This window comes from Pezoporus occidentalis, unplaced genomic scaffold (genome assembly GCF_034315485.1).
Source record: "Pezoporus occidentalis ecotype Australia unplaced genomic scaffold, CSIRO_AGI_Poc_V1 ctg172, whole genome shotgun sequence".
NCBI classification, from domain to species: Eukaryota; Metazoa; Chordata; class Aves; order Psittaciformes; family Psittacidae; genus Pezoporus; species Pezoporus occidentalis.
This window is the reverse complement of record NW_026913554.1, coordinates 1,556,094-1,578,602: the sequence shown is the minus strand read 5'-3', so window position 1 is coordinate 1,578,602 and position 22,509 is coordinate 1,556,094. Positions and strand designations below refer to the sequence as shown.

Here is a 22,509-nt window from a genome sequence, read left to right as displayed (position 1 = left end):
CACCTTTTAAAAAATCCTTTATTTTTATATTATCCTAGTAAAAATCTTTTATATAAAGGCGAATGTAAGTATTGCATAGAAGAAACACTGGTGCAAACACCACCTGGTGGGAATGGCATGTTGTTTCTTGGTGTCTACTATCTACTGCACAACAGATAGCTAGCCCATAGGCAAACATCTCCAGGTTTCCCCATGCCAGGTACAGGATGAAGCTGCTTAACTCTATGGAACAGAAGTTACATCAGAATTACATGTTCCCTATTCCATATTGCTCCCAAGAACCATCTGCTGGGAAAACACCATTTTCCTCCTTGCTTTTTCTACACTTGACATTGCCCTCAAAAGACCATGAGGATCAGTTCCTCTGACTTTTGCTTGCACCCTTCCTATGAGATTGTATTATTTCATGCATACAAATGGGGGGTGGACACAGGATAGGAGAGTTGGCCTAACATGACCACAGTCCAGGAATTCAATGCATGACAAATACAAGGCATCTTCTGTCATCCTGGAGACATCTGTGCCATTGTTTTTAACATCTCACATGCTACTCAGCTGTGGGCACTTCTTTTGGGTGCCATCCACCTGGGCTTCCTATAACTAACAGCCTTGGTACCACCAGGAGGGAACAGAATTCACTGCTATCACTTCAACAGCTTTCAAATAGAGCTTCTTCAAGCTGTTCTCCTATTGTGTCTCTGCCGAAGTTCTGCTGTAGCTTCCAAGCATGAAGCACAGTGAGACAGTGGGTATGCTACAGTCTGAAGGAATACCCAGAGAAACAGCACTTTCAGACATTTGAACTGTGCTTTCATGAATTAGAGATACAGAGAGGTATGCATTTATACAAATCAATAGTTGTGTATATTAAAAATACTTTTACTCAGTATCTGTTTTTATTTAAAAACATGCTAAAAATTTATATTTAAATAATCAGCATGACATTTGGGGAAAACACACAGACAGCCACCCACTAGCATAAGCAAAAAAAGTGCATACATACATGAGCCAAAGCAAGCTCCCTTTGACCAGTTTACAGGACGGTTAGTGTCTTCTCTAACAAACTGACTGACACAGACTCACACTTTCCAGAGCTGGTTTTTGTCACCTGGAAAATGGCATTACTTTCCTGCTCCTTTCAGGATGTCTGTCATCACCTCCCACATCAGAGAGTCAGGTAGAGACACAAATTAGCCCTGTTCTTGACTTCCTTCCTGTAGGTGGCTTCATGGAGATGTACATATGAAGCTTTTGTAACTATCTCAATACTGTGCTTAAAATAGCAAAAGTAGTCATTAAAAAAAGATTTCAGGATCTATGCTGCTAGATCATGAAATGGAATGAAGCATTCTAGAAAAATAAGTTTGGATGGAAGGCAAAGTAGCTGAGTTTGCAACTACACAATTCATCTCTGAATTACTCATAAACATTTTTTATTTCCTTATTAATTTCACTAATATATTTTTACCATTTTTTTGTACAAAAACTGACTGCAGATTAAAAATTAAGATGTGGCAGGTACCACTGTGCGACCAAAAAGGACAGAGATGATGAACCTGCTCAGGCCTGCACCCTGCTCTTTTTGAACACCAGAGAAAGCTAGAGAAAACTAAGCACCTCTGCCCAAAGAGAAAATGCAGTGGAGCCATCAGATGAAAATTGTCCTGTCTTTTCTTGCAAAAATGGGAATGCATTTTAGCAACTTCGGATACAGTCTTACACGTAGCAGCAAGTACAGTGGGCATCAGAGCCCCTTCTTCAACATGGAACATCCATCTCCGGTAGGGCTCAGATGCTCCTGGTCCCAATTTTTGTTAGAAATGCAAGTAAAACTGGATTCAGTTTCTGTGCTTTCCCTCTGCTTTTTCCCTGATTCTTTTAAAGGCAATCCAATTGAAACAGCTGAACCCATATGGCATTGTCTGATTCAGTGGGAAACAGCCCTGTGAAACTTTGGGCATTGTGCTCCTATGGGCAAGGGACATACTCTCAGAATAGTAATCTTCTTCAAATTAATCTCCGTCTCCCACACATTCACACAGCTTCCTGTCATACTGATTTCACAGGAACTTAAAAAAGTGACACATAGGCCACGCAAAACACTGTTGTTGCGAGATGCATGCAGGACCTACTAGGAAAATGAATGGGACTAAAAACTCCCAGATATGAAACAGCTCTTTCAGCCCACAAGGCTGAATGACACAATGCAAAATGATATCTTTTAAGAGTTTAAAGTTTAAATATTCAAACTGGACATTAAAAAACCTTGTTTACCAGAGGAGTAGTTTGACATGTTATGGCTCTGAAAGGCACAAAATCTCCATCCTCTACAGGTTCTGAAACTCAGCCCAATAATTTCATTATAACCCCCATTTCATATAGATGACAGTAACCCTTTGAGAGTGACACTGGATAAGGTAACCTCTGAAGGTCACTTCTGACTGCTGCTAATACAAAAAACAGTAGTTTTTTTCAGAGTAGCGGTGAGCCCTGACTGGACTTAAATAAGAACATCCTCTGAGCCTTTCCTTCTTGTTTCACAAAACTTCAAAAACCTGGAACAAAGGGTAAAATGGGGGCTGCTTGCAATGAAACAGCATTAAAGCTACAGAAATGTATGTTTAAGTTTTCTGACAGGAATGTTGGTAAAAATATGCATTGCAGTGAACTCTGCACTATACCACTGGATGGACTTTGCAGTCCATCATCAAAAACCAGTTCTGTACTGAAGGTGTGACGACACATACTATCCGTGAGTTCTGTTTTGGAAATTGCCCTTTTCCTGCATCATCTTGTTGCTATTAATCAAACAATCTAAACCATCTTTTCCAGCTCAGGGAGACAGCTGTCATCTGCCTGAGGAGACCCCTTCCATGAAGGGCACGGCATGACATCAAACTGCCATCCCCTTCCCTCATACCCAGCAGCATGCCATGCCTTGGGCAAACTTTTTGAAACAGACATCACAATTGTGAAATCTGTTGTCAACTAGCCAGTAGGCCAGACTGCAGTCTCCTTCCTTCATGTCAGGGAGCAGTGACTTGCTTAGTTAGTACTTTCAGCTTTCATAGTAGCATGATGTCAAAGCAGCCAGACACTGCTTTGGGTGAGTAAAGGCATTGGAACTTTGCCTTACAGGAGTAGGAAGTTCACCATCTGGTCCAAAGGAAAGGCATTGCATTCCATCTGAGGATGTAACAAAGGTGGTTCCTTTGTTACAGTAAGGACATCAAGACCTTGGTAAAAGGTAGATGATGCCTCCCCATGGACTTAAAAAAAGTTATGTCTTTATTTGCTTGCACCGTCAACTTTGAAAAACATGCCTTCTAGAGATCGCACAGTGATTCCCAAATTAATGTACAATAAATGTGTAAAACCAAACCCAGTAAGAAGTTATAAGTCAGGCTACTAAATTCTAAGCTATATTCATCATAATAATCATCATCATCATTATCATAATAAAAAAGTATACACCATAAGGTACAAGAAGCTGCAAAGCAAAGCAGCTCCAATTCCTAGGACTCTCAGAGTGGCTTTTCTGAGTCTTCCAGTAAATTAGGCAAGAGGGTTGAAAACTTAATGGAAGACTTTGAAGACTTCTGCCTTGAAGTTGAACACATGTAATTTTTGCACATACAGCATGGATTAGTAGAGCAAAACATTTTCTTAATGTTAAGAACCATTCTTATGATTTTGTGTAGAAAATCCATAGTTTTGGGGAGTTTCCCCTGTCTTTGGCAAATAAATGGCAAATGTGAAAGACAAAAATGAGTCAGCAAGTTGTGTCTGGACAAACTGGACAAATAACAACAAAGTAGATCAGTCAATGGGATGGATTCCTTCAGCAGGGCTAGGCTTGGTATTCTGTCATTCCTTTTATTCATTTTTATGATGAGACAGAAGGGTTGATGTGATAATGTTTCAGAGGTTTTAGGCATCATATTTTTTGCCAGTCCTGTGAATCTGCTGGAAGAGTGTCATGGAGAAGGCCATGCCAAGAATCTGAAGGGAAACAAACAATAAAAGCTTCAGTATGGTGAGGCTGCCAAATCTTCACTGCCACCTCTGTTCATTCTCCAGCTTTAAAAGTCATTCTACACTAGCCATATTTCTCAAGTTTCACTACTGATCAGTAAACTTGGATGTATGTTGTTCAGGCACATGGTGAAGTCTGGAGATGCATCTGTCAGAGCACAGATGGAGGCAAAAAGCTCTCAGGGCTCTTTGTCATATGTACAACAATTTTTTTCAGAATATACATATGAGTCACTCTTCTTTTTCACCCAACAACTTGTGCTTGTTTAGCCAGATAACTGAAACGTAACTGAAATATCAGATTCAGGTATTCTCCCCGCAAAGTACAACAGTGATACAATAACCTCAAAATCTTAACAGATTACTATGGTACCTATGCGTTTCTTCTTTAAAACACATTAACCTACTCAGTGGCTATAAATTTACTAATTTTGGCAACTTCTAGAACTTGCTTCCAAATTTAAAAAAAAAACAGTTCCCTAAGGGGCAGTGTAACAAATGGCGGAACATGGGAACCTCAGAGTGGTGTTCTGAAGTCAAAAGGCAGGTAAGCAAAACCCCACTGTAGCATGCCTTCTTTGTGGGACTGACTGACCTGCTTCCTTTCTGAATAGATGGCCATACATGAACTCACAAAACAAATCTGTAATTTTTGAAATCATGATCAAACTCAAAGTGGTTGAGTACCAATTTCGACAGAGCAGAATCAACAATGCTGATGGCAAATCAAAGGCATGTTGACAAACATCATACCAGTATTACCTGCATTATGAGGATGCATATCCCGATCGAACCAAGGACATGCTTATTCTCATCAAACCAGGTCATAACTCTCTCATAACATCCCTGAAATAATGATGAAAGAAGAAAATTGAAATCCCAAGGTCACATCTTCTTTCACATGCATTCTGTCTGTTTTCTTCCTTCCCATGTCTCCCTAACCCTTGACCTGGGCAAAAGCAAGCCTTACCGTTTTCCACACCAGTTCAGTAGAGTTTCGTCCACAGTCTTGGGAGTTTTCCGTACAACATCGGTCCGGGACAGTGTTTTCTCCCAGCACTGGGTACCAATCCGTAAAGTCATTCACACCACAGCATTTCATCTGTGGCAAAAATAAGGATTCATAAATTAAGTAGCACAATTCATGAATCACAGAATCATAGAATCAATAGTTAGGGTTGGAAAAGACCTTAAGATTATCTAGTTCCAACCCCCCTGCCATGGGCAGGGACACCTTACGCTAAATCATATTACCCAAGGCCTCCTCCAACCTGGTCTTGAATACTGCCAGGGATGGAGCATTCACAACCTCCCTGGACAACCCATTCCAGTGCCTCACCACCCTAACAGGAAAGAATTTCCTCCTTATATCTAATCTAAACTTCCCCTGTTTAAGTTTTAAGCCGTTACCCCTTGTCCTATCACTACAGTCTCTAATGAAGAGTCCCTCTCCAGCATCCCTATAGGCCCCCTTCAGATACTGGAAGGCTGCTATGAGGTCTCCACGCAGCCTTCCCTTCTCCAGGCTGAACAGCCCCAACTTCCTCAGCCTGTCTTCATACGGGAGGTGCTCCAGTCCCCTGATCATCCTCGTGGTCCTCCTCTGGACTTGTTCCAACAGTTCCATGTCCTCCTTATGCTGAGGACATCAGAACTGCACACAATACTCCAGGTGAGGTCTCACAAGAGCAGAGTAGAGGGGCAGGATCACCTCCTTCGACCTGCTAGTCACGCTCCTTTTGATGCAGCCCAGGATACGGTTGACTTTCTGGGCTGCAAGCGCACACTTCCTGCTCATATTCATTTTCTCATCAACCAACACCCCCAAGTGCTTCTCTGCAGGGCTGCTCTGAATCTCTTCTCTGCCCAACCTGTAGCTGTGCCTGGGATTGCTCCGACCCAGGTGTAGGACCTTGCACGTGTCATGCTTAAACTTCATGAGGTTGGCATCAGCCCACCTCAGAAGCGTGTCAAGGTCCCTCTGGATGGCATTCCCTCCCTCCAGTGTATCAACTGAACCACCCAGCTTGGTGTCATCGGCAAACTTGCTGAGGGCACACTCAATCCCACTGTCCATGTCAGCGACGAAGATGTTGAACAAGACCGGTCCCAACACCGATCCCTAAGGGACGACACTCGTTACTGGTCTCCAGCTGGACACTGAGCCATTGACCACAACTCTGTGTGCAGCCATCCAGCCAGTTCTTTATCCACCAAGGGGTCCATCCATCAAATTGATGTCTCTCCAATTTAGAGACAAGGATGTTGTGTGGGACAGTGTCAAACGCTTTGCACAAGTCCAGGTAGATGACATCAGCTGCTCTACCCCTGTCCATCAGTTCTGTAGCCCCATCATAGAAGGCCACCAAATTGGTCAGGCAGGATTTCCCCTTAGTGAAGCCATGCTGGCTGTCACCAAGCACCTTATTGATTTTCATGTGCCTTAGCATGCCTTCCAGGAGAATCTGCTCTAAGATTTTGCCAGGCACAGAGGTGAGACTGACTGGTCTGTAATTCCCCGGGTCATCCATTTTCCCCTTCTTGCACAACTGCAAACTTTTACTGCCACTAAAGTACTGTATATTTTCAGAAGGGCTGCCAAACATTTTTGTATGTTAACGTGCTTTGTGCTCAGTGATCACTAAAAGCAAATACTTAACAATATTTAGGAAAAAACCAAACAAAAATAACAGTCCCATGCCCAAGGTATGTTAGCCTTCTTGTCACAAATACATGAACCCAAACACCAAAACATTAGGTAATCTGCCCACGAGTGCTGAACAGCAAAAGCCTAGCTGCCAAGGCTGCAGTTCTACCTATGCAGATTTTGCTGCTTCTCCGTTTCAGTTCATTTCTGCGCTTGTGGTCGGCACAGAGAACCTCAGAGAAAGGTAAGCATCTTTCACCTTATAGAGTACACTTTGATACTGGATTTCACCATACTCCCTGGATGCTCAAGAGTGCAAAATCAGAATTCAAAGTCTGATTTAGCCATCTTTTAGCCTTGGCACAAATGCCGAAGTCAACAGACTGCAGCAACCTTCTGGACAAACTGTGGGGTTTTGTTTGTTTCTTTGTTTCTTTTTGTTTGATTTTGGTTTTCGTGTGAGGTTTTGGGGTGTGGGTTTTTTTTTGTTTTTGGGGTGTTTTTTTTTTTTTTTTTGTTTTGGGGTTCTGTTTGTTTGGGTTTTTTTTAATTGAGAAAATATGTTACCTCTGCTTGAATGATATTCCATGCATTTTTCAGTCCAACATTATTTTCTGAATTGTATAGCTTCATACCTTCCTTCAAATCTTTCTTTGCACTTTCACTGACCTGTATGATGTAGAAAATACACAAAGTCAATGCACTGCAGTTCAGAGGGAAGGACCAAATGGTACAGACTTGCATATAGAATGTATCCTTCTCACTTTCTCTCACCACAAACTTAACACGGGTAGAAGAGCTCCATCATAGCTTCAAGACTCTCACAAGTCAGTGGGACCTTTCAGCACCTGCCAAATCCTAGTTTCTCCCTCAGATTGCAAAATACTGGATTAATTCTCATGAGATAGGAGACCAAATAGCTTCCTCTCTACTAAGAGGAAGACCACCATACAGTCATCATTTGATACAAACTAACTGAAAAGTCATCAGCAGAAACTTGCTGACATTAATTTTGCGAGAGAGAGCTGTTGGCAATACCACACAGCAGCCTCTCCTGCCTGTAACCTATGGCCTACTTTAATTTGCTGACATCATAAAACCAGAGTTTTATGAAACCTCTCAAGCTTAACATAGTTATTCCTTGCACAAGTTCAGGCAGGCTATAGTAACTGGCCCCTACAAAATCAATTGAAAAAGAATATTATTATTGCTCTCCTTGTGGGGACAGGCTTGTAGAATTTATGATTTTCAAGCGTGCTCTTCTTTCCATAGTGGAGAAAGTTGGAAGGCTTAGCAGGAGATCTGAGATGTCCCATTTCTTGTATGAATTTCAGTCTGAGCGTGGAGTCCTGGATGCAGGATGGCTCTGACAGCAGGGAAAGGATTATGGGTCCTGCCACAAGGTCTTTGACATCCCATTCAAAATCATGTGTTCAGCTTAGCTCTCTGGAAGTGGCAGGCATCATGATAATGTAGGAAAAGAGACATAACTCTGGTAGTATCTCTGTTTTAAAATCAGTCTGGACATTCTCATACTGTAAGGCTCTGTCTTGTGTTTAGCAGAGTTCTTCATTTCCCTGAGGATTTTTCCAGTCCTGTCTATCTGACAGGCCAGCCAGTTTTTCCTACTTAACTTAGTCTCTACTAGACAGCAGCTTCCTATAGGTGGGCTTTATGGAAACCTGCCTCTTGATCCCTGTCAAACTTTAGGACTGACCAGCCAAATGAGAGACCTGGTGGCATAATAGCCTATGAATATTCCAGGCCCCTCTCCTCCAGTACTGTTCCAGGGTTGGCCCTAAGGAGCTAACAAGGTCTTAAGCAGGATGTCTCACAACTCAGGTTCACAAGATGATTAGCTTCTTGCAGAAGCTAATCACACAGCTGTGTTGAAGCCTATTTCAGCTGTTAGGAGAAGACTAAATGGGAGGCCCTGGATTATGGTTTTATTTCAGGGAGGAAATTGTAAAGCTCAGAGGGTTCTTCTCTCTTGTTTGCCCTCTTCATCACTTCCTTTTCTCCCTGCAGAAGCAGCTTACATAAACCAGCCCAGATCTCAAGGTTAAACCTTCACCAAAGCGAAGAGCAAGGAGAACCCACATGTCTCCATCAAACGAAGACAAACTGAACCTGGTTTACATGCTAGCACAGATAATTAATCTATATGACATATTTGCTTACCTTGTCCATATAAACAAAGAACAAAATGAGTAGAATCAGCTCTGCCAGGAGAATTATCAGCAAAATGATGAAAAACTAGAACAAAGAAAAAACAGACATCGTATACACGCTTGCCAACTAGAGAGCAAACCTGGGGCTGCTAGAAACTCTGAAGACTATTGGTCTTGTCCTCTAAACCTTTCCTCTGCTGCAAGGAGGATTTCAAACTATTTGAAAGTTTGCAAACTTCCAAAGTTTGATTTCAAACTATTCAGGCATATTGATACTTTATGCCACTAAAACTTCTGTAGGTTTCACCATGACAAAGATCACTTGCATTCTATAAGTCTTAGGCTTCTTCTTACTCCTGATTTGAAAGTTTCAGCTATGCTTTTTTTTTGACTGCTGCCAGAGCACACAGCCCTGATTGATAGTCGATTTCCTTCATGCAGCCTATAGAACAGATGCTAAACCCACTGCCACAAAGATCAATGTGATGTACCTCAGGTAGGCTTTAACCACAGGTACTTAGTTGCCTGTTGAAATAGTTTTTATATTACTCAGCTCTTCTATTCCCAACTCTCTGTAGCTGAAGTATCTCTGCAGGGGCATCCTGTGAGCTTCAGTAGTTTCTCACTATTTTTCATGCCCACTAGTTGCCTTTATGTGCTAGTGGACTGCCACATAAGTATGGCATCCTCTGCAGAGACACTGGGGAAGGTGCAACATGCAGTGCAGCACACTCTCCAGTGTGTGATAGTCATGATAGTATAAAAAGACTTTCACATAACCTTGTAAGAATATTGTCCTGGTTTTGGTTGGGGTAGATTTATTTTCTTCCTAACAGCTGGTGCAGTGCTGTGTTTTGGCTTCAGTCTGGGAACAATGCTGATAACACACTGATGTTTTAGTTGTTGCTCAGTAGCACCCTGGTCAAGGAATTTTCAGTCTCTCACACTCTGCCAGTGAGGAGGGACACGAAACTGGGAGGGAGCAGAGCTAGGATAGCTGACTCAAACTAGCCAAAGGGATATTCCATACCATAAAATGTCAGCTGGAAGGGGCCAATTGCTACTTGGGAACAAGCTTAGCATCAGTCACTGAGTGGTAAGCAATTGTACTGTGCATCACTTGGGGTTTTTGGTTGGGAGGGGGCTACCCTTTGTCTTTATTATAATTATTAGTAGTATTAGTCGTTGTAGTGTTATGTTATGTTATAGTAGTATTAATATTATATTTTACTTTATCTAAATTATTAAACTGTCCTTATCTCAACATGCAGGTTTTTACCTTTTTTCCAATTCTCCTCCCCATCCCACTGTGAGAGGGGAAATGAGTCAGTGTCTGCATGGTACTTAGCTGCTAACTGGACTTAAACCATGACAAATATAAACACTCTTAAAAAAAACAAACCAAAATTACAGTTTAGGTGGATAAACAACATTACTATTCTCTGTTTGCTTTCCTATCTGTACAACATAGAAAACCAAGCAGCAGACAGCAAAAACCGGTTGCCAGTTTGTTGTCCAGTTTAATTCTCTGAGGTGGTCTAAGGAATGCTCCCTGCTTGTTTCACAGCACCATGTAAGGGAGACTTTTACACAAGAAAACCTCATATGCTCCTTTATGTCGCAGCACCTGTGATTCATAAGCTGTGACTGAATTGGAAGCAGTCTACTTTGAAAGTCCTCCTCTCACTTTCTGCCACAATACCTGTCTCCCTGAGGTGAGAAAAAAGCATAATGAAGCCTCCTGAGTTTATGCAAGAGGAGTGACCCACACCATGTTTTCTGAGAGCAGTTCCCAATCTCTGTGCTTCAGTGCTGGACAAAGGATCAGATTTGTTTTGTTGCTTTTTTTTTCCTGTTGGCAAGCCCTGGCAGAGACCATGACTTAACTTTGGGTCAGATGGTTTCCACCAACCTCTGACAAAGGCCTTAAATAAAAGCAAAGTAGAAAATAGCCATGAAAGGCTTTGAGTGGCATCCAAAAGCAACTGTGCTTAAGATTTTTCAGTAGATTCTTCTACCAGACATTTCAAAAAGGGTTATCCAGGTTGACCCTACAGTTCATGTTTAACCATTCAGAGGTAACTGGCGGCAGTAACTTGCTTTGCTATCTAATACATATGGCACATAGTATGAAGGATACACTTACTAATACACCGGTTATACCACTGTGACCAAAGCTATGGGATGTCATATTGCAAGCATACAGAAAACTGAAAGCCAAGGGCAACATTATAGTGATCCACAAGACTATTTTGCACTGGTCATTCAAATAAAATAACAAAGCAGCAGTCACAGGTCTTAGTGAAAAGAAGTAATGATGTCTTACACTCAACAGGAGGCACTTGTTTTCCTTGATAGCACCTAGGCAGCCCAGAAAGCCGGTCACCATGATGACTGTACCAATGGCAATGACTAGGTTGGCAGCTGAAAGCGACGGAAAGCTGGGAGAAAACGTGGCAAAGTTTCCTTGCGACACTGATAGCCAGATGCCCACACCCAGCAGTCCACAGCCACATAACTGCAAAAAGATAAACAAAAGAAAGGTTTTACCATTAAAACAAATGGAATTGGGTCCTTCCTCACACTCTGAAAGGAAAGAATTTCTCAAGCAAATTCTCAGATAACTGTTCTGCAGTAGTGCTCGTACTGGCTTGGTGATGAAACAAAGTGAAACTGAGTGGTTTTACTTAGACTTGGTCATGTCACCTGCACTTATAAATCTTTTGAGTAAAAGCCACTGGATGGCAGAATTCTCTTTTGAAAGACTCAGCACATGACACCAGGGCTACCCACTGATCACCCAACAGCCCAACCCAATGCAATTTTTCTGTAGGAAAATAAAAAACCATCATTTGAAAGATTGTTCTATTTAGCTTATTTCTGCAATCATCTACAATGTCTCAGAGTATCCAGCCCTGTATTTCCTCATCATAGGACAGGCAAGGAATTATTCTGGAGATAATTACAATTAGTAGCATCATTTCAATAAATATTTGTCATAAAATACCCAGTCTCAGTGGCCAGGTTGGATTTTAATATGAGTTCTCAACACCTTTACTGTTGGTTATCAGCGTTAACTGTCTCAAAAATCAGATTTCTAGGTTTATTATCTACAGGAAGCTCAACTTCTGCTACTCTCTGTCTGTGAGAGAACCTGAAGGAAATGCAAAGCTTCTAGATCAAATTCATTTTGATTCTCACTCTTAACAATACCATGTCCGGTTAAAGAAATAAGGTTTCCTACCCTAAATCACAGGGTCTGTCTTTAGAAAAAAAGGCCAAGTGTTGCACTACACAGGGCCTAAAAGCTGGCCATATGGTAGTACTTGCTCAAAATGGCTGTTACACAATTTCCCATCTGACCTGTGATCACTGGCAGTGAAATCAATAGTAGGAGTTAGCTGCACTTTCATTAAATTTGTGAGCTACTATTACAATCTCCTGCCAAATATAGCCTCTAGTCAGAGGAGAAATTCATAGAATCATAGAATGGTTTGGGTTGGAAGGGATCATTCAGTTCCAACTGCCCTGGCTTAGGCAGGGGTATCTTAAACTGGATCAGGCTGCCCAAGGCTCTGTCCCACCTGGCCTTGAACACTGCCAGGGATGGGGCATCCACAACCTGCTGGCCACGCTCCTTTTGATGCAGCCCAGGATACGGTTGGCTTTCTGGGTTGTGAGCACACACTGAAGCCAGCTCATGTTCATTTTCTCATCAACCAACACCCCCAAGTCCTTCTCTGCAGGGCTGCTCTGAATCTCTTCTCTGCCCAACCTGTAGCTGTGCCTGGGATTGCCCTGACCCAGGTGTAGGACCTTGCACTTGGCTTGGTTGAACTTCATGAGGCTGGCATCAGCCCACCTCTCAAGTGTGTCAAGGTCCCTCTGGATGGCATCCCATCCCTCCAACGTATCAACCGAACCTCACAGTTCACTGTGGTGAGGGCTTGCTGAGAGTACACTCAATCCCACTGTCAAAGATGTTGAACAGGATCAGTCCCAATACCAACCCGTGGCAGACACCATTTGTCACTGATCTCCACTTGAACATCAGGCTGTTGACCACAACTCTCTGAGTGCAACCATCCAGCCAGTTCCTTATCCTGAGTGGTCCATCTGTCAAATCCAGGCCTCTCCAATTAAAAGACAAGGATGACATGCAGGACATTGTCAAATACCTTGCACAAGTCTAGGTAAATTAACGTCACCTTCACTGGGAGGCTGACTGGAGGTCAGCGCCATCCCACCCACCTCAGAGTGTTTTGCTCCAATTTACTTGGAGCGCTGCAGGGGAAAACTGAAACAGTACCTAATCATTACTCACTGTGGTATCCCAAAGCTGCTGGTGCTCACAGGTCAACAGTGAGGAACAAGAGTAATGAAGTTCCTGCCATCTAGCAGGTTTGCCACACCAGGCCACCCCACTGTACTTGCATAAACTTACAACTTTTACTCAAATGGAAACTCAAGGTCAGAGAACAGTATCTGCACTAAAATAGGGTTCAGTCCTGTCTTGTGAGGAACACCATTCTGGCATAATGAAGAGTAACAGACCTACCTTTTTTGGAAAATACCCCCACTCTGCCTGAGCTGATTTTACCTGCAAGGCAGATAGTTCAGGGTAAAACTGGCTTAGTTTTCATGGAATCATAGAATGGTTGAGTTGGAAAGGCCCTTAAGAACATCCATTTCCAACTCTGTGCCATGGGCAGGAACACCTCACCCTAGGCCATGTCACCCAAGGCTCTGTCCAACCTGGCCTTGAACACTGCCAGGGATGGAGCATTCGCAACTTTCTTAGGCAATCTGTTCCAGTGCCTCACCAGCCTCACAGTAAAGAACTTCTTCCTTATATCTAACCTGGACTTCCCCTGTTTAAGTTTAAACCCATTACCCCTTTTCCTTTTGCTGCTTCACAGAACAGAAAGAAAAACTACAATAGCATCTTCTTGCACTCATGTCACCTTATCTATGAGTCAGGCTTATGCTTTCATAAACATATGCAGCATTATTTTGTTCTACTTCCCCTGTGACCCTTCTGTCCCCTCTGAACCTCTTTCCTAGTTTGCTTGAAGCTTTTGAAACTGCTTTGCGTCCAGGGAGATTCACAAGTTTGGTGAAGAATTGAGACCAGGAATAGACCTTATGCAAGATGCTCACAAGCATTCCCATGGGAGGCAGAATAAAGCCTCTCCCAATGTACTAAGAGCTAACATCATGCAAAACGTAAAAATAAAGGATTGTGTAGGAAGAGAAAGAGAGTAAGAGATGGAGATTACCTGTACTGCATTGGTGGTTACTTCCAGGCCTCCTTGCACCAAAGCTTAGTTCAGCAATCAGGAAAATAAAACCCCTATAACTATCTAAAACAAGCATATGCATTGGGAAAGACAGAGGAGATTTTCAACATTCTTGTAAGGAAGCTGGGAAGCACTTCTGCTTCCAAAACTCAAAACAATAACTCCACAGCATGTGCTGGAGAGTTTTGTGTCACTAGGTGTGAATAAATTTCACAACATGTGGTTCTTGTAGCAGATCTGGATGCAGCTGCAAGATGAATGTGTGTAGCAGGAAAAAGTTAAAAAGCTACTATTCTTATGAAAAGACCGGTACAAAACACACACACATGAATGTGGCAGGAAAAGGCTACAGCACTTTTATCTCTTCCCCCAAATCTGTCTTCTCCAATTAGCAGTCTTGATGTGATTTCTCATTGCCTTTCATGGTACGTGAATGAAGTCAATGTGAACTTGGAGCACTCTGGGGGAATGCAAAGCAGAAGTCTCCTGATCTGCTGCAGGACCCAGTGGACATCACCACAGGTTTAAACTGTCCACAGTTCACGGAATCAGCCACCCTATTGCTCCTGCTTTAAATTAAAACTACTCTGTCCTTGAATTGCTGCAGTTTTGGTGCCTCAAGCCCTCTCAGGAATCCACTCACTGACTCTTTGGATTTAACCGCTAGATGAGAGCTACCTTCAAGTGTAGGAAATCAGTAAAGTGACAAGGCCACTGGTGGTCCATGGGATAGACATGAAGACAGAAAAGGACCCAGAGCAGAAGGAGAATCAAAGCTGGAGAGCAGAAATATGAACAGAACTCTACACAGTCTCAATTTAGGAGACAGTCTCTATATACTTCCATATGTACGGCGAGATTAATTATTTACTTGTGGTAGCCACTGTAGTATTTTGGCAAACTCAAGAGCAAAGCACCTTGCTGATTTGCTGAAGACTGCTCACCTAATATACCTTCACCTTTCCATGAGGTGGAAAGCAGGGAAGAAGCATTAAACACTCGATGTGAAATGTTTGCAACGAAGGTCTCGTGAATTAGCAACACATCTGTGCTGTCCCTATGCAGACTACTATGCAGATACAACTTGAATGCCAAACACATGAACACACTGGGAGAGGAGTCCTTTACAGTGTGAAATAAGTGGTGTGTCAGATGAGGCAGCAGATGTGTCCACATTTGCTCTTTCTTCCTGCAATTCTAATGTCTTGCTGAAAACAACTGTGGAATAACAAACACATTTCCAACTGCTGTAGAGACTGGATCACCATGCCACAATGCACAATGGGATTATAGTTCCCTTAAAAGCTTTCTGACAACACACATTACTGTAGTACTAAAATTATACCAAAGTATCTGCACTGATCATGTCCTCACTGTAGCCGACTCCCAAGCCCACTGGGCAAGCTAAGGTAAGTTCTCCTTTTCATACTTTTAACCTCCCAAAGTAATATTTCTGCATTCCTAAATGTCGTGGTCTAAACCTAGCCAGACAGGTTGTGGAAATTATCCAGGGTGGAAATTATCCACATGGCAATTGCTCAGATGGTCATGTCTGTACATTCTCCCCAAAGATAGCTGGAGTTAAAAAAAAAACAAAAAACAAACAAAAGACACACAAAAAAAACCTACTCCAAGAATCCATTTCATGTGCAACTCCAGCCCTATCAAAAGGCAATACTTCCCATCAGACTAGCACATTCTCTCTCATTAGCTTGCCACTGACAGAGGAGCTCAGCAGCAATATACAATCTGTACCTGCTGTGTGTAAGCATTGACTGCTACTGCTAAACCCAGGACACTAAACCATATAGAAAGTTCAGATTACATAAAAAAAATAAAAGAATAAAGGTGATGGACGGGCTGTTAAAGAACAAGGCTGATCTATACAAACAGGATTATCTACAGTGACTGAAGAGAGAGGAAGACCTGCAGGAGAGTTGATTAAAGATGACATCCTGAAAACTTCCACAAGGTGGCATCCCATACAAATAGCGCTATCAGTTTAAGTCAACTTTTTCTCCTCTCCAGAGCTACTTAATTTTTGCGCTTTCTTCTCTGTTTTCATCTCTGTCATTCTGAGTAGCAGTACTGTTGATGCTAAAACTTATGCTTTAAATCCAGGCCAAATGTTTTTTTCAGTCATGCTTCTTAAAAAAAATCCCATATAATTCCACTGACTTGAGACTTACTTGCATACAACCGTACCAAATAAGGCTACCTAGAATTCTAGCAATAAAATAGCTTTCCCTGAAACTCTTTTCTCTACCAATCTATTTTTTTATACAACATGAATACTGTAAAAATGCTCTCACAGCTATTTATTCTTATAGGATCCACCTGCTTCTGTTGGTAACAACTGCATCCTGGAGGGTGAAAGCTGCAAAATATATCCAGTCATCAATTCCTTAATAATATAATGAAATAATATATGCTGCTTGATAATTAATTGTGTGAGATTTATGTCATTGATATTCCTCCCTCAGGCAATGGTTTAGCAGCAGAATAAATTTCACTGAATTTTTCTTGTAAAAAAAATGTTGGCTTATTTCCCTCTCATGAGTAGAAATTATCATCCTCCAAGCAACCATCAAATCTCTCCTTCCTCTCATGTTTATGTCATGAAGGTAACTGCAGAACACTATCATAAAGTCAGTCACATACACGGATACACACACTCTTACTTACAGGGTAATTTAGTCAAGCTATGGCACACATATTTTGAGCTTGAGAGCAAACAAAAGGAACACTAACTTTCCTCACAGTTTCTCCACCATTTTGCTATTTCACTTTCAAAGCCTGAATTCTCTTAGGTACTTCAGCATCTATCTGTCATTAGTCATCACTGTGCCCAGAAAACAACCAGCATTCTAGAAAATATTAAAAAGAGTCTCAAATGCTTCAAGAGAAATTAGAACTCCTCATAAACCCAGAGGCAGAGAAACTTAAAATAAAGTCTTGCCTGACAAAGGGTATCATTAAAGCAGGAAAGGGGCTCTTTTATTCTGGATTTGAGCATTATGTGAAGTAATACAGCAATACAAATTTTTACAGTAGAGCATCACATCCAGGTTTAGCTGCCTTAACCTAGAGGAGATATAGTAAGAGTGTACAAGACCCTGGGAAGGACAACACCAATGGGCAGAGTTATGCCAAGACTGACATATGGTATAGAGGGAGATTGTGCACAGGATTATCTAGCCTGGGATGAATTATTAGACAGGATGTGAATGAAATATTCACAAATCTAGAGGTCAGTATGAAACCCAAACAGTCTGTCTCTTTAATCTTCTCCAATAATAGAAATTAGGGCAGTATTAGCAAACATTATGTAGTATGTATACTTCAGATATATATACTGGTATATATACAGGCTTCATGCAACTGAGAAGTAAATTGATAAATTATGCCATAGGTAATTACAAGAATCAAGTGTAGTGGCCACAATTGTAAGGGCTAGAGGATTTTATTTATTGCTAACAGCATTTGTTGTTTGCTAGCATATACCCAAATAATGACAACTCATGCTTCTCAGAGTAAGGTATCATACTTCTCAAAGTAAGATAATGCATGCGGAATGCAAAACTTCTAAGCAGGAAACAAGTTTGTTTAGTTAGGTAAAGAAGAGATAGAATACGCCATTCTGTAAGGATTATTAATAGAATAGTACTGATAGATTTACCCTTGAAGTAAGTAATTGAACAGCATCAGGAAACAGGAATCTGATAAGGAAGGCACTACCAAGAGGAGAAGGGATGATGTTGTTGACTTTTGCCATCGTTCCATCCCATAGGCACAATGTGTGATGGAAAAGCTGCACAACTAGGTGTTTGAAAGTGAAAGAGCGGAGGAAATATTTATTCTTGACATTAGACTTTCTACTGCTGGTTAAACACCAGGGAAGCTCTTAACAGAGAATAACGAAATAGAACAGAGACATAGAGAAAACTCAATACCGAAACACAACCACTAGGGACAAAAAGAAGAAGCTGTCTCAGTTTGTACCTCCATTTTGAGTGACGTGCCCTGGGCCATCTGTGGCCAAGTTACAGAGAACAGAAAACTCCCCACCCTCTTCTGTGCTGTGTTAAAACAGGAAATCTTTCTCAAAGCAAAAATGATATGATGAAAAAATACACGGAACAGCTTAAATATGGTCCCCATTAAAATGGCCAAAAGCACAGGAGATTGGTTACGAGGAATTACTAACCGCACAACTGCAAAAATAAGTATCAGTGCTGGGAACTGATTTCAGGACAACTGCAGTGATAAAGACACTGTGAATTAGGCTTTGTCAAGCTTCTATTTAAGCAATAAGTCAACAGGGAGATCACCTGAACCAAAAGGACAAGCATGAAGAAGCCATGTGTACAAGAAGAATGCATGACCTAAGCCTAGCACAGAAAGGTTTTTCAGTGTTCAGGTCACTCTTAAAACCCTCCCTTCTGCTGGGGTCAGCAAAAGAAATCTGCCAGTGATATTTCCCCTCTGTATGCTAAGTCCTACAAGATAAAGGTTACCTATTTTAGCTCTTCTATTCAAGATAGAAAGATTTTCCACCTTTTCTCCAACTGACTCTCAGACCAGCCAGTGTGCAGAGAAGATAATGACCCTCATGAAGCAGCAGTCTTCTCACTCTGTCCTGGGTTGGTTTTGTTGTCTTTTTTTTTTCCCTCTTCTCCTTCATTTATGGTCTCTTAATGAGCTCATGGATTTCCAACAGAATCAGGAAGTTTAGAAAACAGTTTGAAAGGCTGTTCTTTCCCATCATGCAGGAATTTTTAAAGAAAACTTCTACTAGACATAAATCTAATTAGATTTTTCCAGAAGGATTATCACCACAAATAACAGGATTTTCCAAACTATCACAATGCATTAACTTTTCTGTTGACAGCACAATATTAATCAAAGCAGGTGTGTGACTTAAAGGGGAAAGGGAAATCAAAGATCAGAAGTAGAGCCATTCTATTCATTTACCATCAGGCATAGGTAATCATCTTCTGCTTTTGCAGTATTCTTCCCTGAGTTACAGATCAGAATGACTGTTCTGGAAGGAGGCAGGAATGGGAACTACATGATTTTTACCACTTCAAAACAGAGATATACTTTCTGCAAGTTAAATTTTTGGATGCCACTTCCCATCTCTGGATTTGGATGGTTCATCCATCTCTGAAAAGGGCTGGTGCTTAAAGATTTTCAGGTAAACCCAGGTATGTTTTTCTGCTCTGTCTGGATAATCCACAGGATTAATCAAACCTGGGGTTTAACAGCTGGAAATCTTTGAGAAAACCTCTTGCAAAGCAAGATCATTTTCTAAGTATGATCCAAAATATATTAAGGACCCCCAAATTTGAGAAGTTCTTTAGCTATAGACCAGAAAATGAGAAAATAATCTGGAAGCTGATAAATACACTTAATAATACTTACTTAATGCCACTGCCATAACAATATGGAAAAAATTTAAACTCCTCTAAACATTCCTATGAATTGGACATTGATGCAAGACAAAGGAATTATGTCGATGTCTCCTTTGAGTCTAATGCTGTAACAGCTGTAATAAGAGCTTGTGTGTAATGGAAAGTACAGCACTGGAATCTATGCAAATGCTGAACCTCCTTACTTCATCTGCAAGAAAGGGCAGTTACCTTCTTCCTAGAGTCATGCCCCAGCAGCACTGTTGGGCTGGTCCTGAAAAAGTGAAATGAGGTATCAGAGACTGTGATCTTTAGTGGGGCTAGTAAAGGCTGGGAGAAGCATTAAATTCTAAAACTTTTTCTAGTCTGGTCTTGGAATGTGTAAATTTGCAGCCAGACACCTTAAGCTTTGCCTTGGATGTTCTTGCCTGCTCAGTCACACTGGAGTCTTCAATAAAGGGTCAGTTTCGCGAAAGGAAGATTTTAAGGACTGGGTTTGATTGGTTTCTCAAGGACATCTTAATCTCCTCTTTAGTTACTTAAAGGGCAGCTTGGATAGTTTATGTTTCCCTTTAGGAGAAACTTTCACTGCAAAATTAGTACAGCACTAGAAGTTACCAATAAGGTGTCAAAATCTCTATTCTTGGGGGTTTTCAATGCTTTTCTAGATATGATCGTGGCTCACCTCACCTATCAGTACCAATGCTACCCCTTGGTAAGACTTGCAGAGATTCCTGCCAAGCATTAATTCTAAGATTTTATAATTTTCTCAGCTACCATCTTCTTTCTTACTTGTGAAAAATCCCAAACCCATGCCATTTCTAATGAACACAACAAATCTATTACCTTTGGAAGCCTTATGGGGAAAGCTCTTATGCCCATGCTGGGGAATGCGCACACCTGGGTGTTTCTCCCCAGTGCCTGTATGCCAGTACATGCCACTCAGGGAACACACAGGAAGCATTTCAGTTACAAGGGTGTGACATCCCTGCGAACACAGAGACAGTGAGATAACTCACATAACTGGAGTATTGTGATGGATGGGTACAGGCCCTTTAGGCAGGGAAGACACGGAGGAAATGCTGCACCTTACGTGAGAGTGGAAATGCATAGAGTTCTGCCTTGGGACAGGTGAGGAATAAATCAAGAGTTACAAGTCATGTTAGTAGGAGACCAATACAGGTGATGTAGGAGGTTATCTGCTATAGACCTTATGATGAGGAAGAAGTATATGAGGCCTTCATACAACTGGATGAAACCTCATGTTCACAGGCCTTTGTCCTTGTGAAGGATTTCAACCACCACAGCAGGGAACAGGTAATTTAAGAGATTTCTGGAATGCACTAATAACAATTTCCTGACACAGGCAATTGACAAGTCAATAAGAAGAGGTGCTTTGTTGGACCTGCTGCTTCCAAACAAGGAAGAATTGGCTGGGGACATGAAAATCAGAGGCAGCCTTGACTGTAGTGACCATGAGATACAGAATTCAGGATCCTATGAGGAGGTAGCAGAAAGCAGGACCACAGTCCCAGACTTCAGGACAGCAGGCTTTAATCTCTTCAGAGACCAACGTAGTACAAGTGTCAATGCTATGCAAGACAGGAAGTGGTAAGTATCCCAGTCCCAGCTTCGGCCACAAATCCTACCCCCCTACCAGCCTGGGGCTACTTGCCCCAGATGTCGCTTCTCTCTTTTGGTCAATTGGTCTGTTGTGATCTGCTAGCAGGACTAGCCACCCCTGCAGCTTTACCCAGAAATACATCATACCTCAACAGCCTTCCCCCACACATGTACAGGGAACATTGGTTTGGCCACCATTTCAACGGGGCATCACCATTTTATGGCAGGGAGATGAAATGCCACTGCTCTGTGATTGACTGCTGGCCATTTCTTGACACCATCATACCCATGTGTTCTCAGGCAAGTCTTGTGATCAGGTGCTTTCTTCCTTTGTACCAGACGGTGCTCAGATACAAAAATGGCAAACTGCCAGCACATCTACATAATCAGCATTGAAATAAAGACTGACCAGAACGTGTATGTCTCATTTTGCTTTGGGAAGGTGATTGTGAACCTGCCTCTTCAGCCCCAGAAGCCTCTGATATTTTAGGAGACCATGCCAAAATGTTAGCTGTAAAAAATAACAGGGACCCCCTTTTGTACGTGAATCATTACAAAGCTCAGGCTGGCAATGGTGTTCCCGGTTGTCAAGGCATTCATGTAATGTATTGAGTGTTGAAAGTATATTCCATACCCTGCTTAGAAGGGCTTTTGAAATCACTAAGCCATACGTTAAAAAGTACTTCTGAAGACATTGCAAACACCATGGTTGGACGTGTTTCCAAGGTTGTCATGGGTAAGTTGGAATTTCCTTCAAATCGGGATTGGGACTTGCCTATATTAAAATTAAAAGCCTTAAAAGAAACAAAGCCATGTCACACCCCCAGAGGGAAGGTCCACCCTAGCTCTTTAAAAGAAAAAGGAAGGAGTGCTCGACAACAATCTGACCAGTAGAAGACAACAAAGAAAAAGCCAGACCAAATGGTGCAAAAGAACAACAACAACAAAAAAAAACCAAACAAACAGAGAAAGAGGTCCTGACCTACTACTAGAAAAGAAAATCTATTTTTAAAGGGATGGCTTTTATCACAGCTGCTCAGAAAAATGCACCGAATCCAAACTGTATTTGTCTGAAGTGTCCCAAACACAGAACAGCATTGAGAAAAGCCTTTTTTATTGAGGTGCCTCCACCTTCTGCTCTTGTGGAGTTTGCACTTCTGGACTTTTTCATAGCTGGGAACAGAGAAGATTACATAGGTCTGAATAACACCCTACTGTATCTTTGCTGCAAGACTGTAAAAGCTGATAGGTCCAAACTCAGAGCTGGTGAGCCCATGTTTCTCATGAACAACCCACTGGCTTCTACTTTCAGCCAGTTGGAT

General features: G+C 41.8%; 1 protein-coding gene across 3 annotated transcripts in view; it reads right to left on the bottom strand.

Moving 5' to 3' along the window:
• The window catches only part of TSPAN9 (tetraspanin 9), a 160,785-nt gene continuing 138,276 nt past the window's right edge, over positions 1–22,509 (bottom strand). For all 3 annotated transcript variants that reach the window (XM_062614185.1, XM_062614186.1, XM_062614184.1), the window contains 6 exons: positions 11,180–11,371; positions 8,864–8,938; positions 7,250–7,351; positions 5,006–5,137; positions 4,798–4,881; positions 1–4,002 (listed from right to left, as the gene is read on the bottom strand). In XM_062614185.1, the coding sequence (XP_062470169.1) occupies positions 3,931–4,002; positions 4,798–4,881; positions 5,006–5,137; positions 7,250–7,351; positions 8,864–8,938; positions 11,180–11,371 (657 nt within the window). In that variant the 3' untranslated portion in view covers positions 1–3,930. The remainder of the gene's footprint in view (positions 4,003–4,797; positions 4,882–5,005; positions 5,138–7,249; positions 7,352–8,863; positions 8,939–11,179; positions 11,372–22,509) is intronic.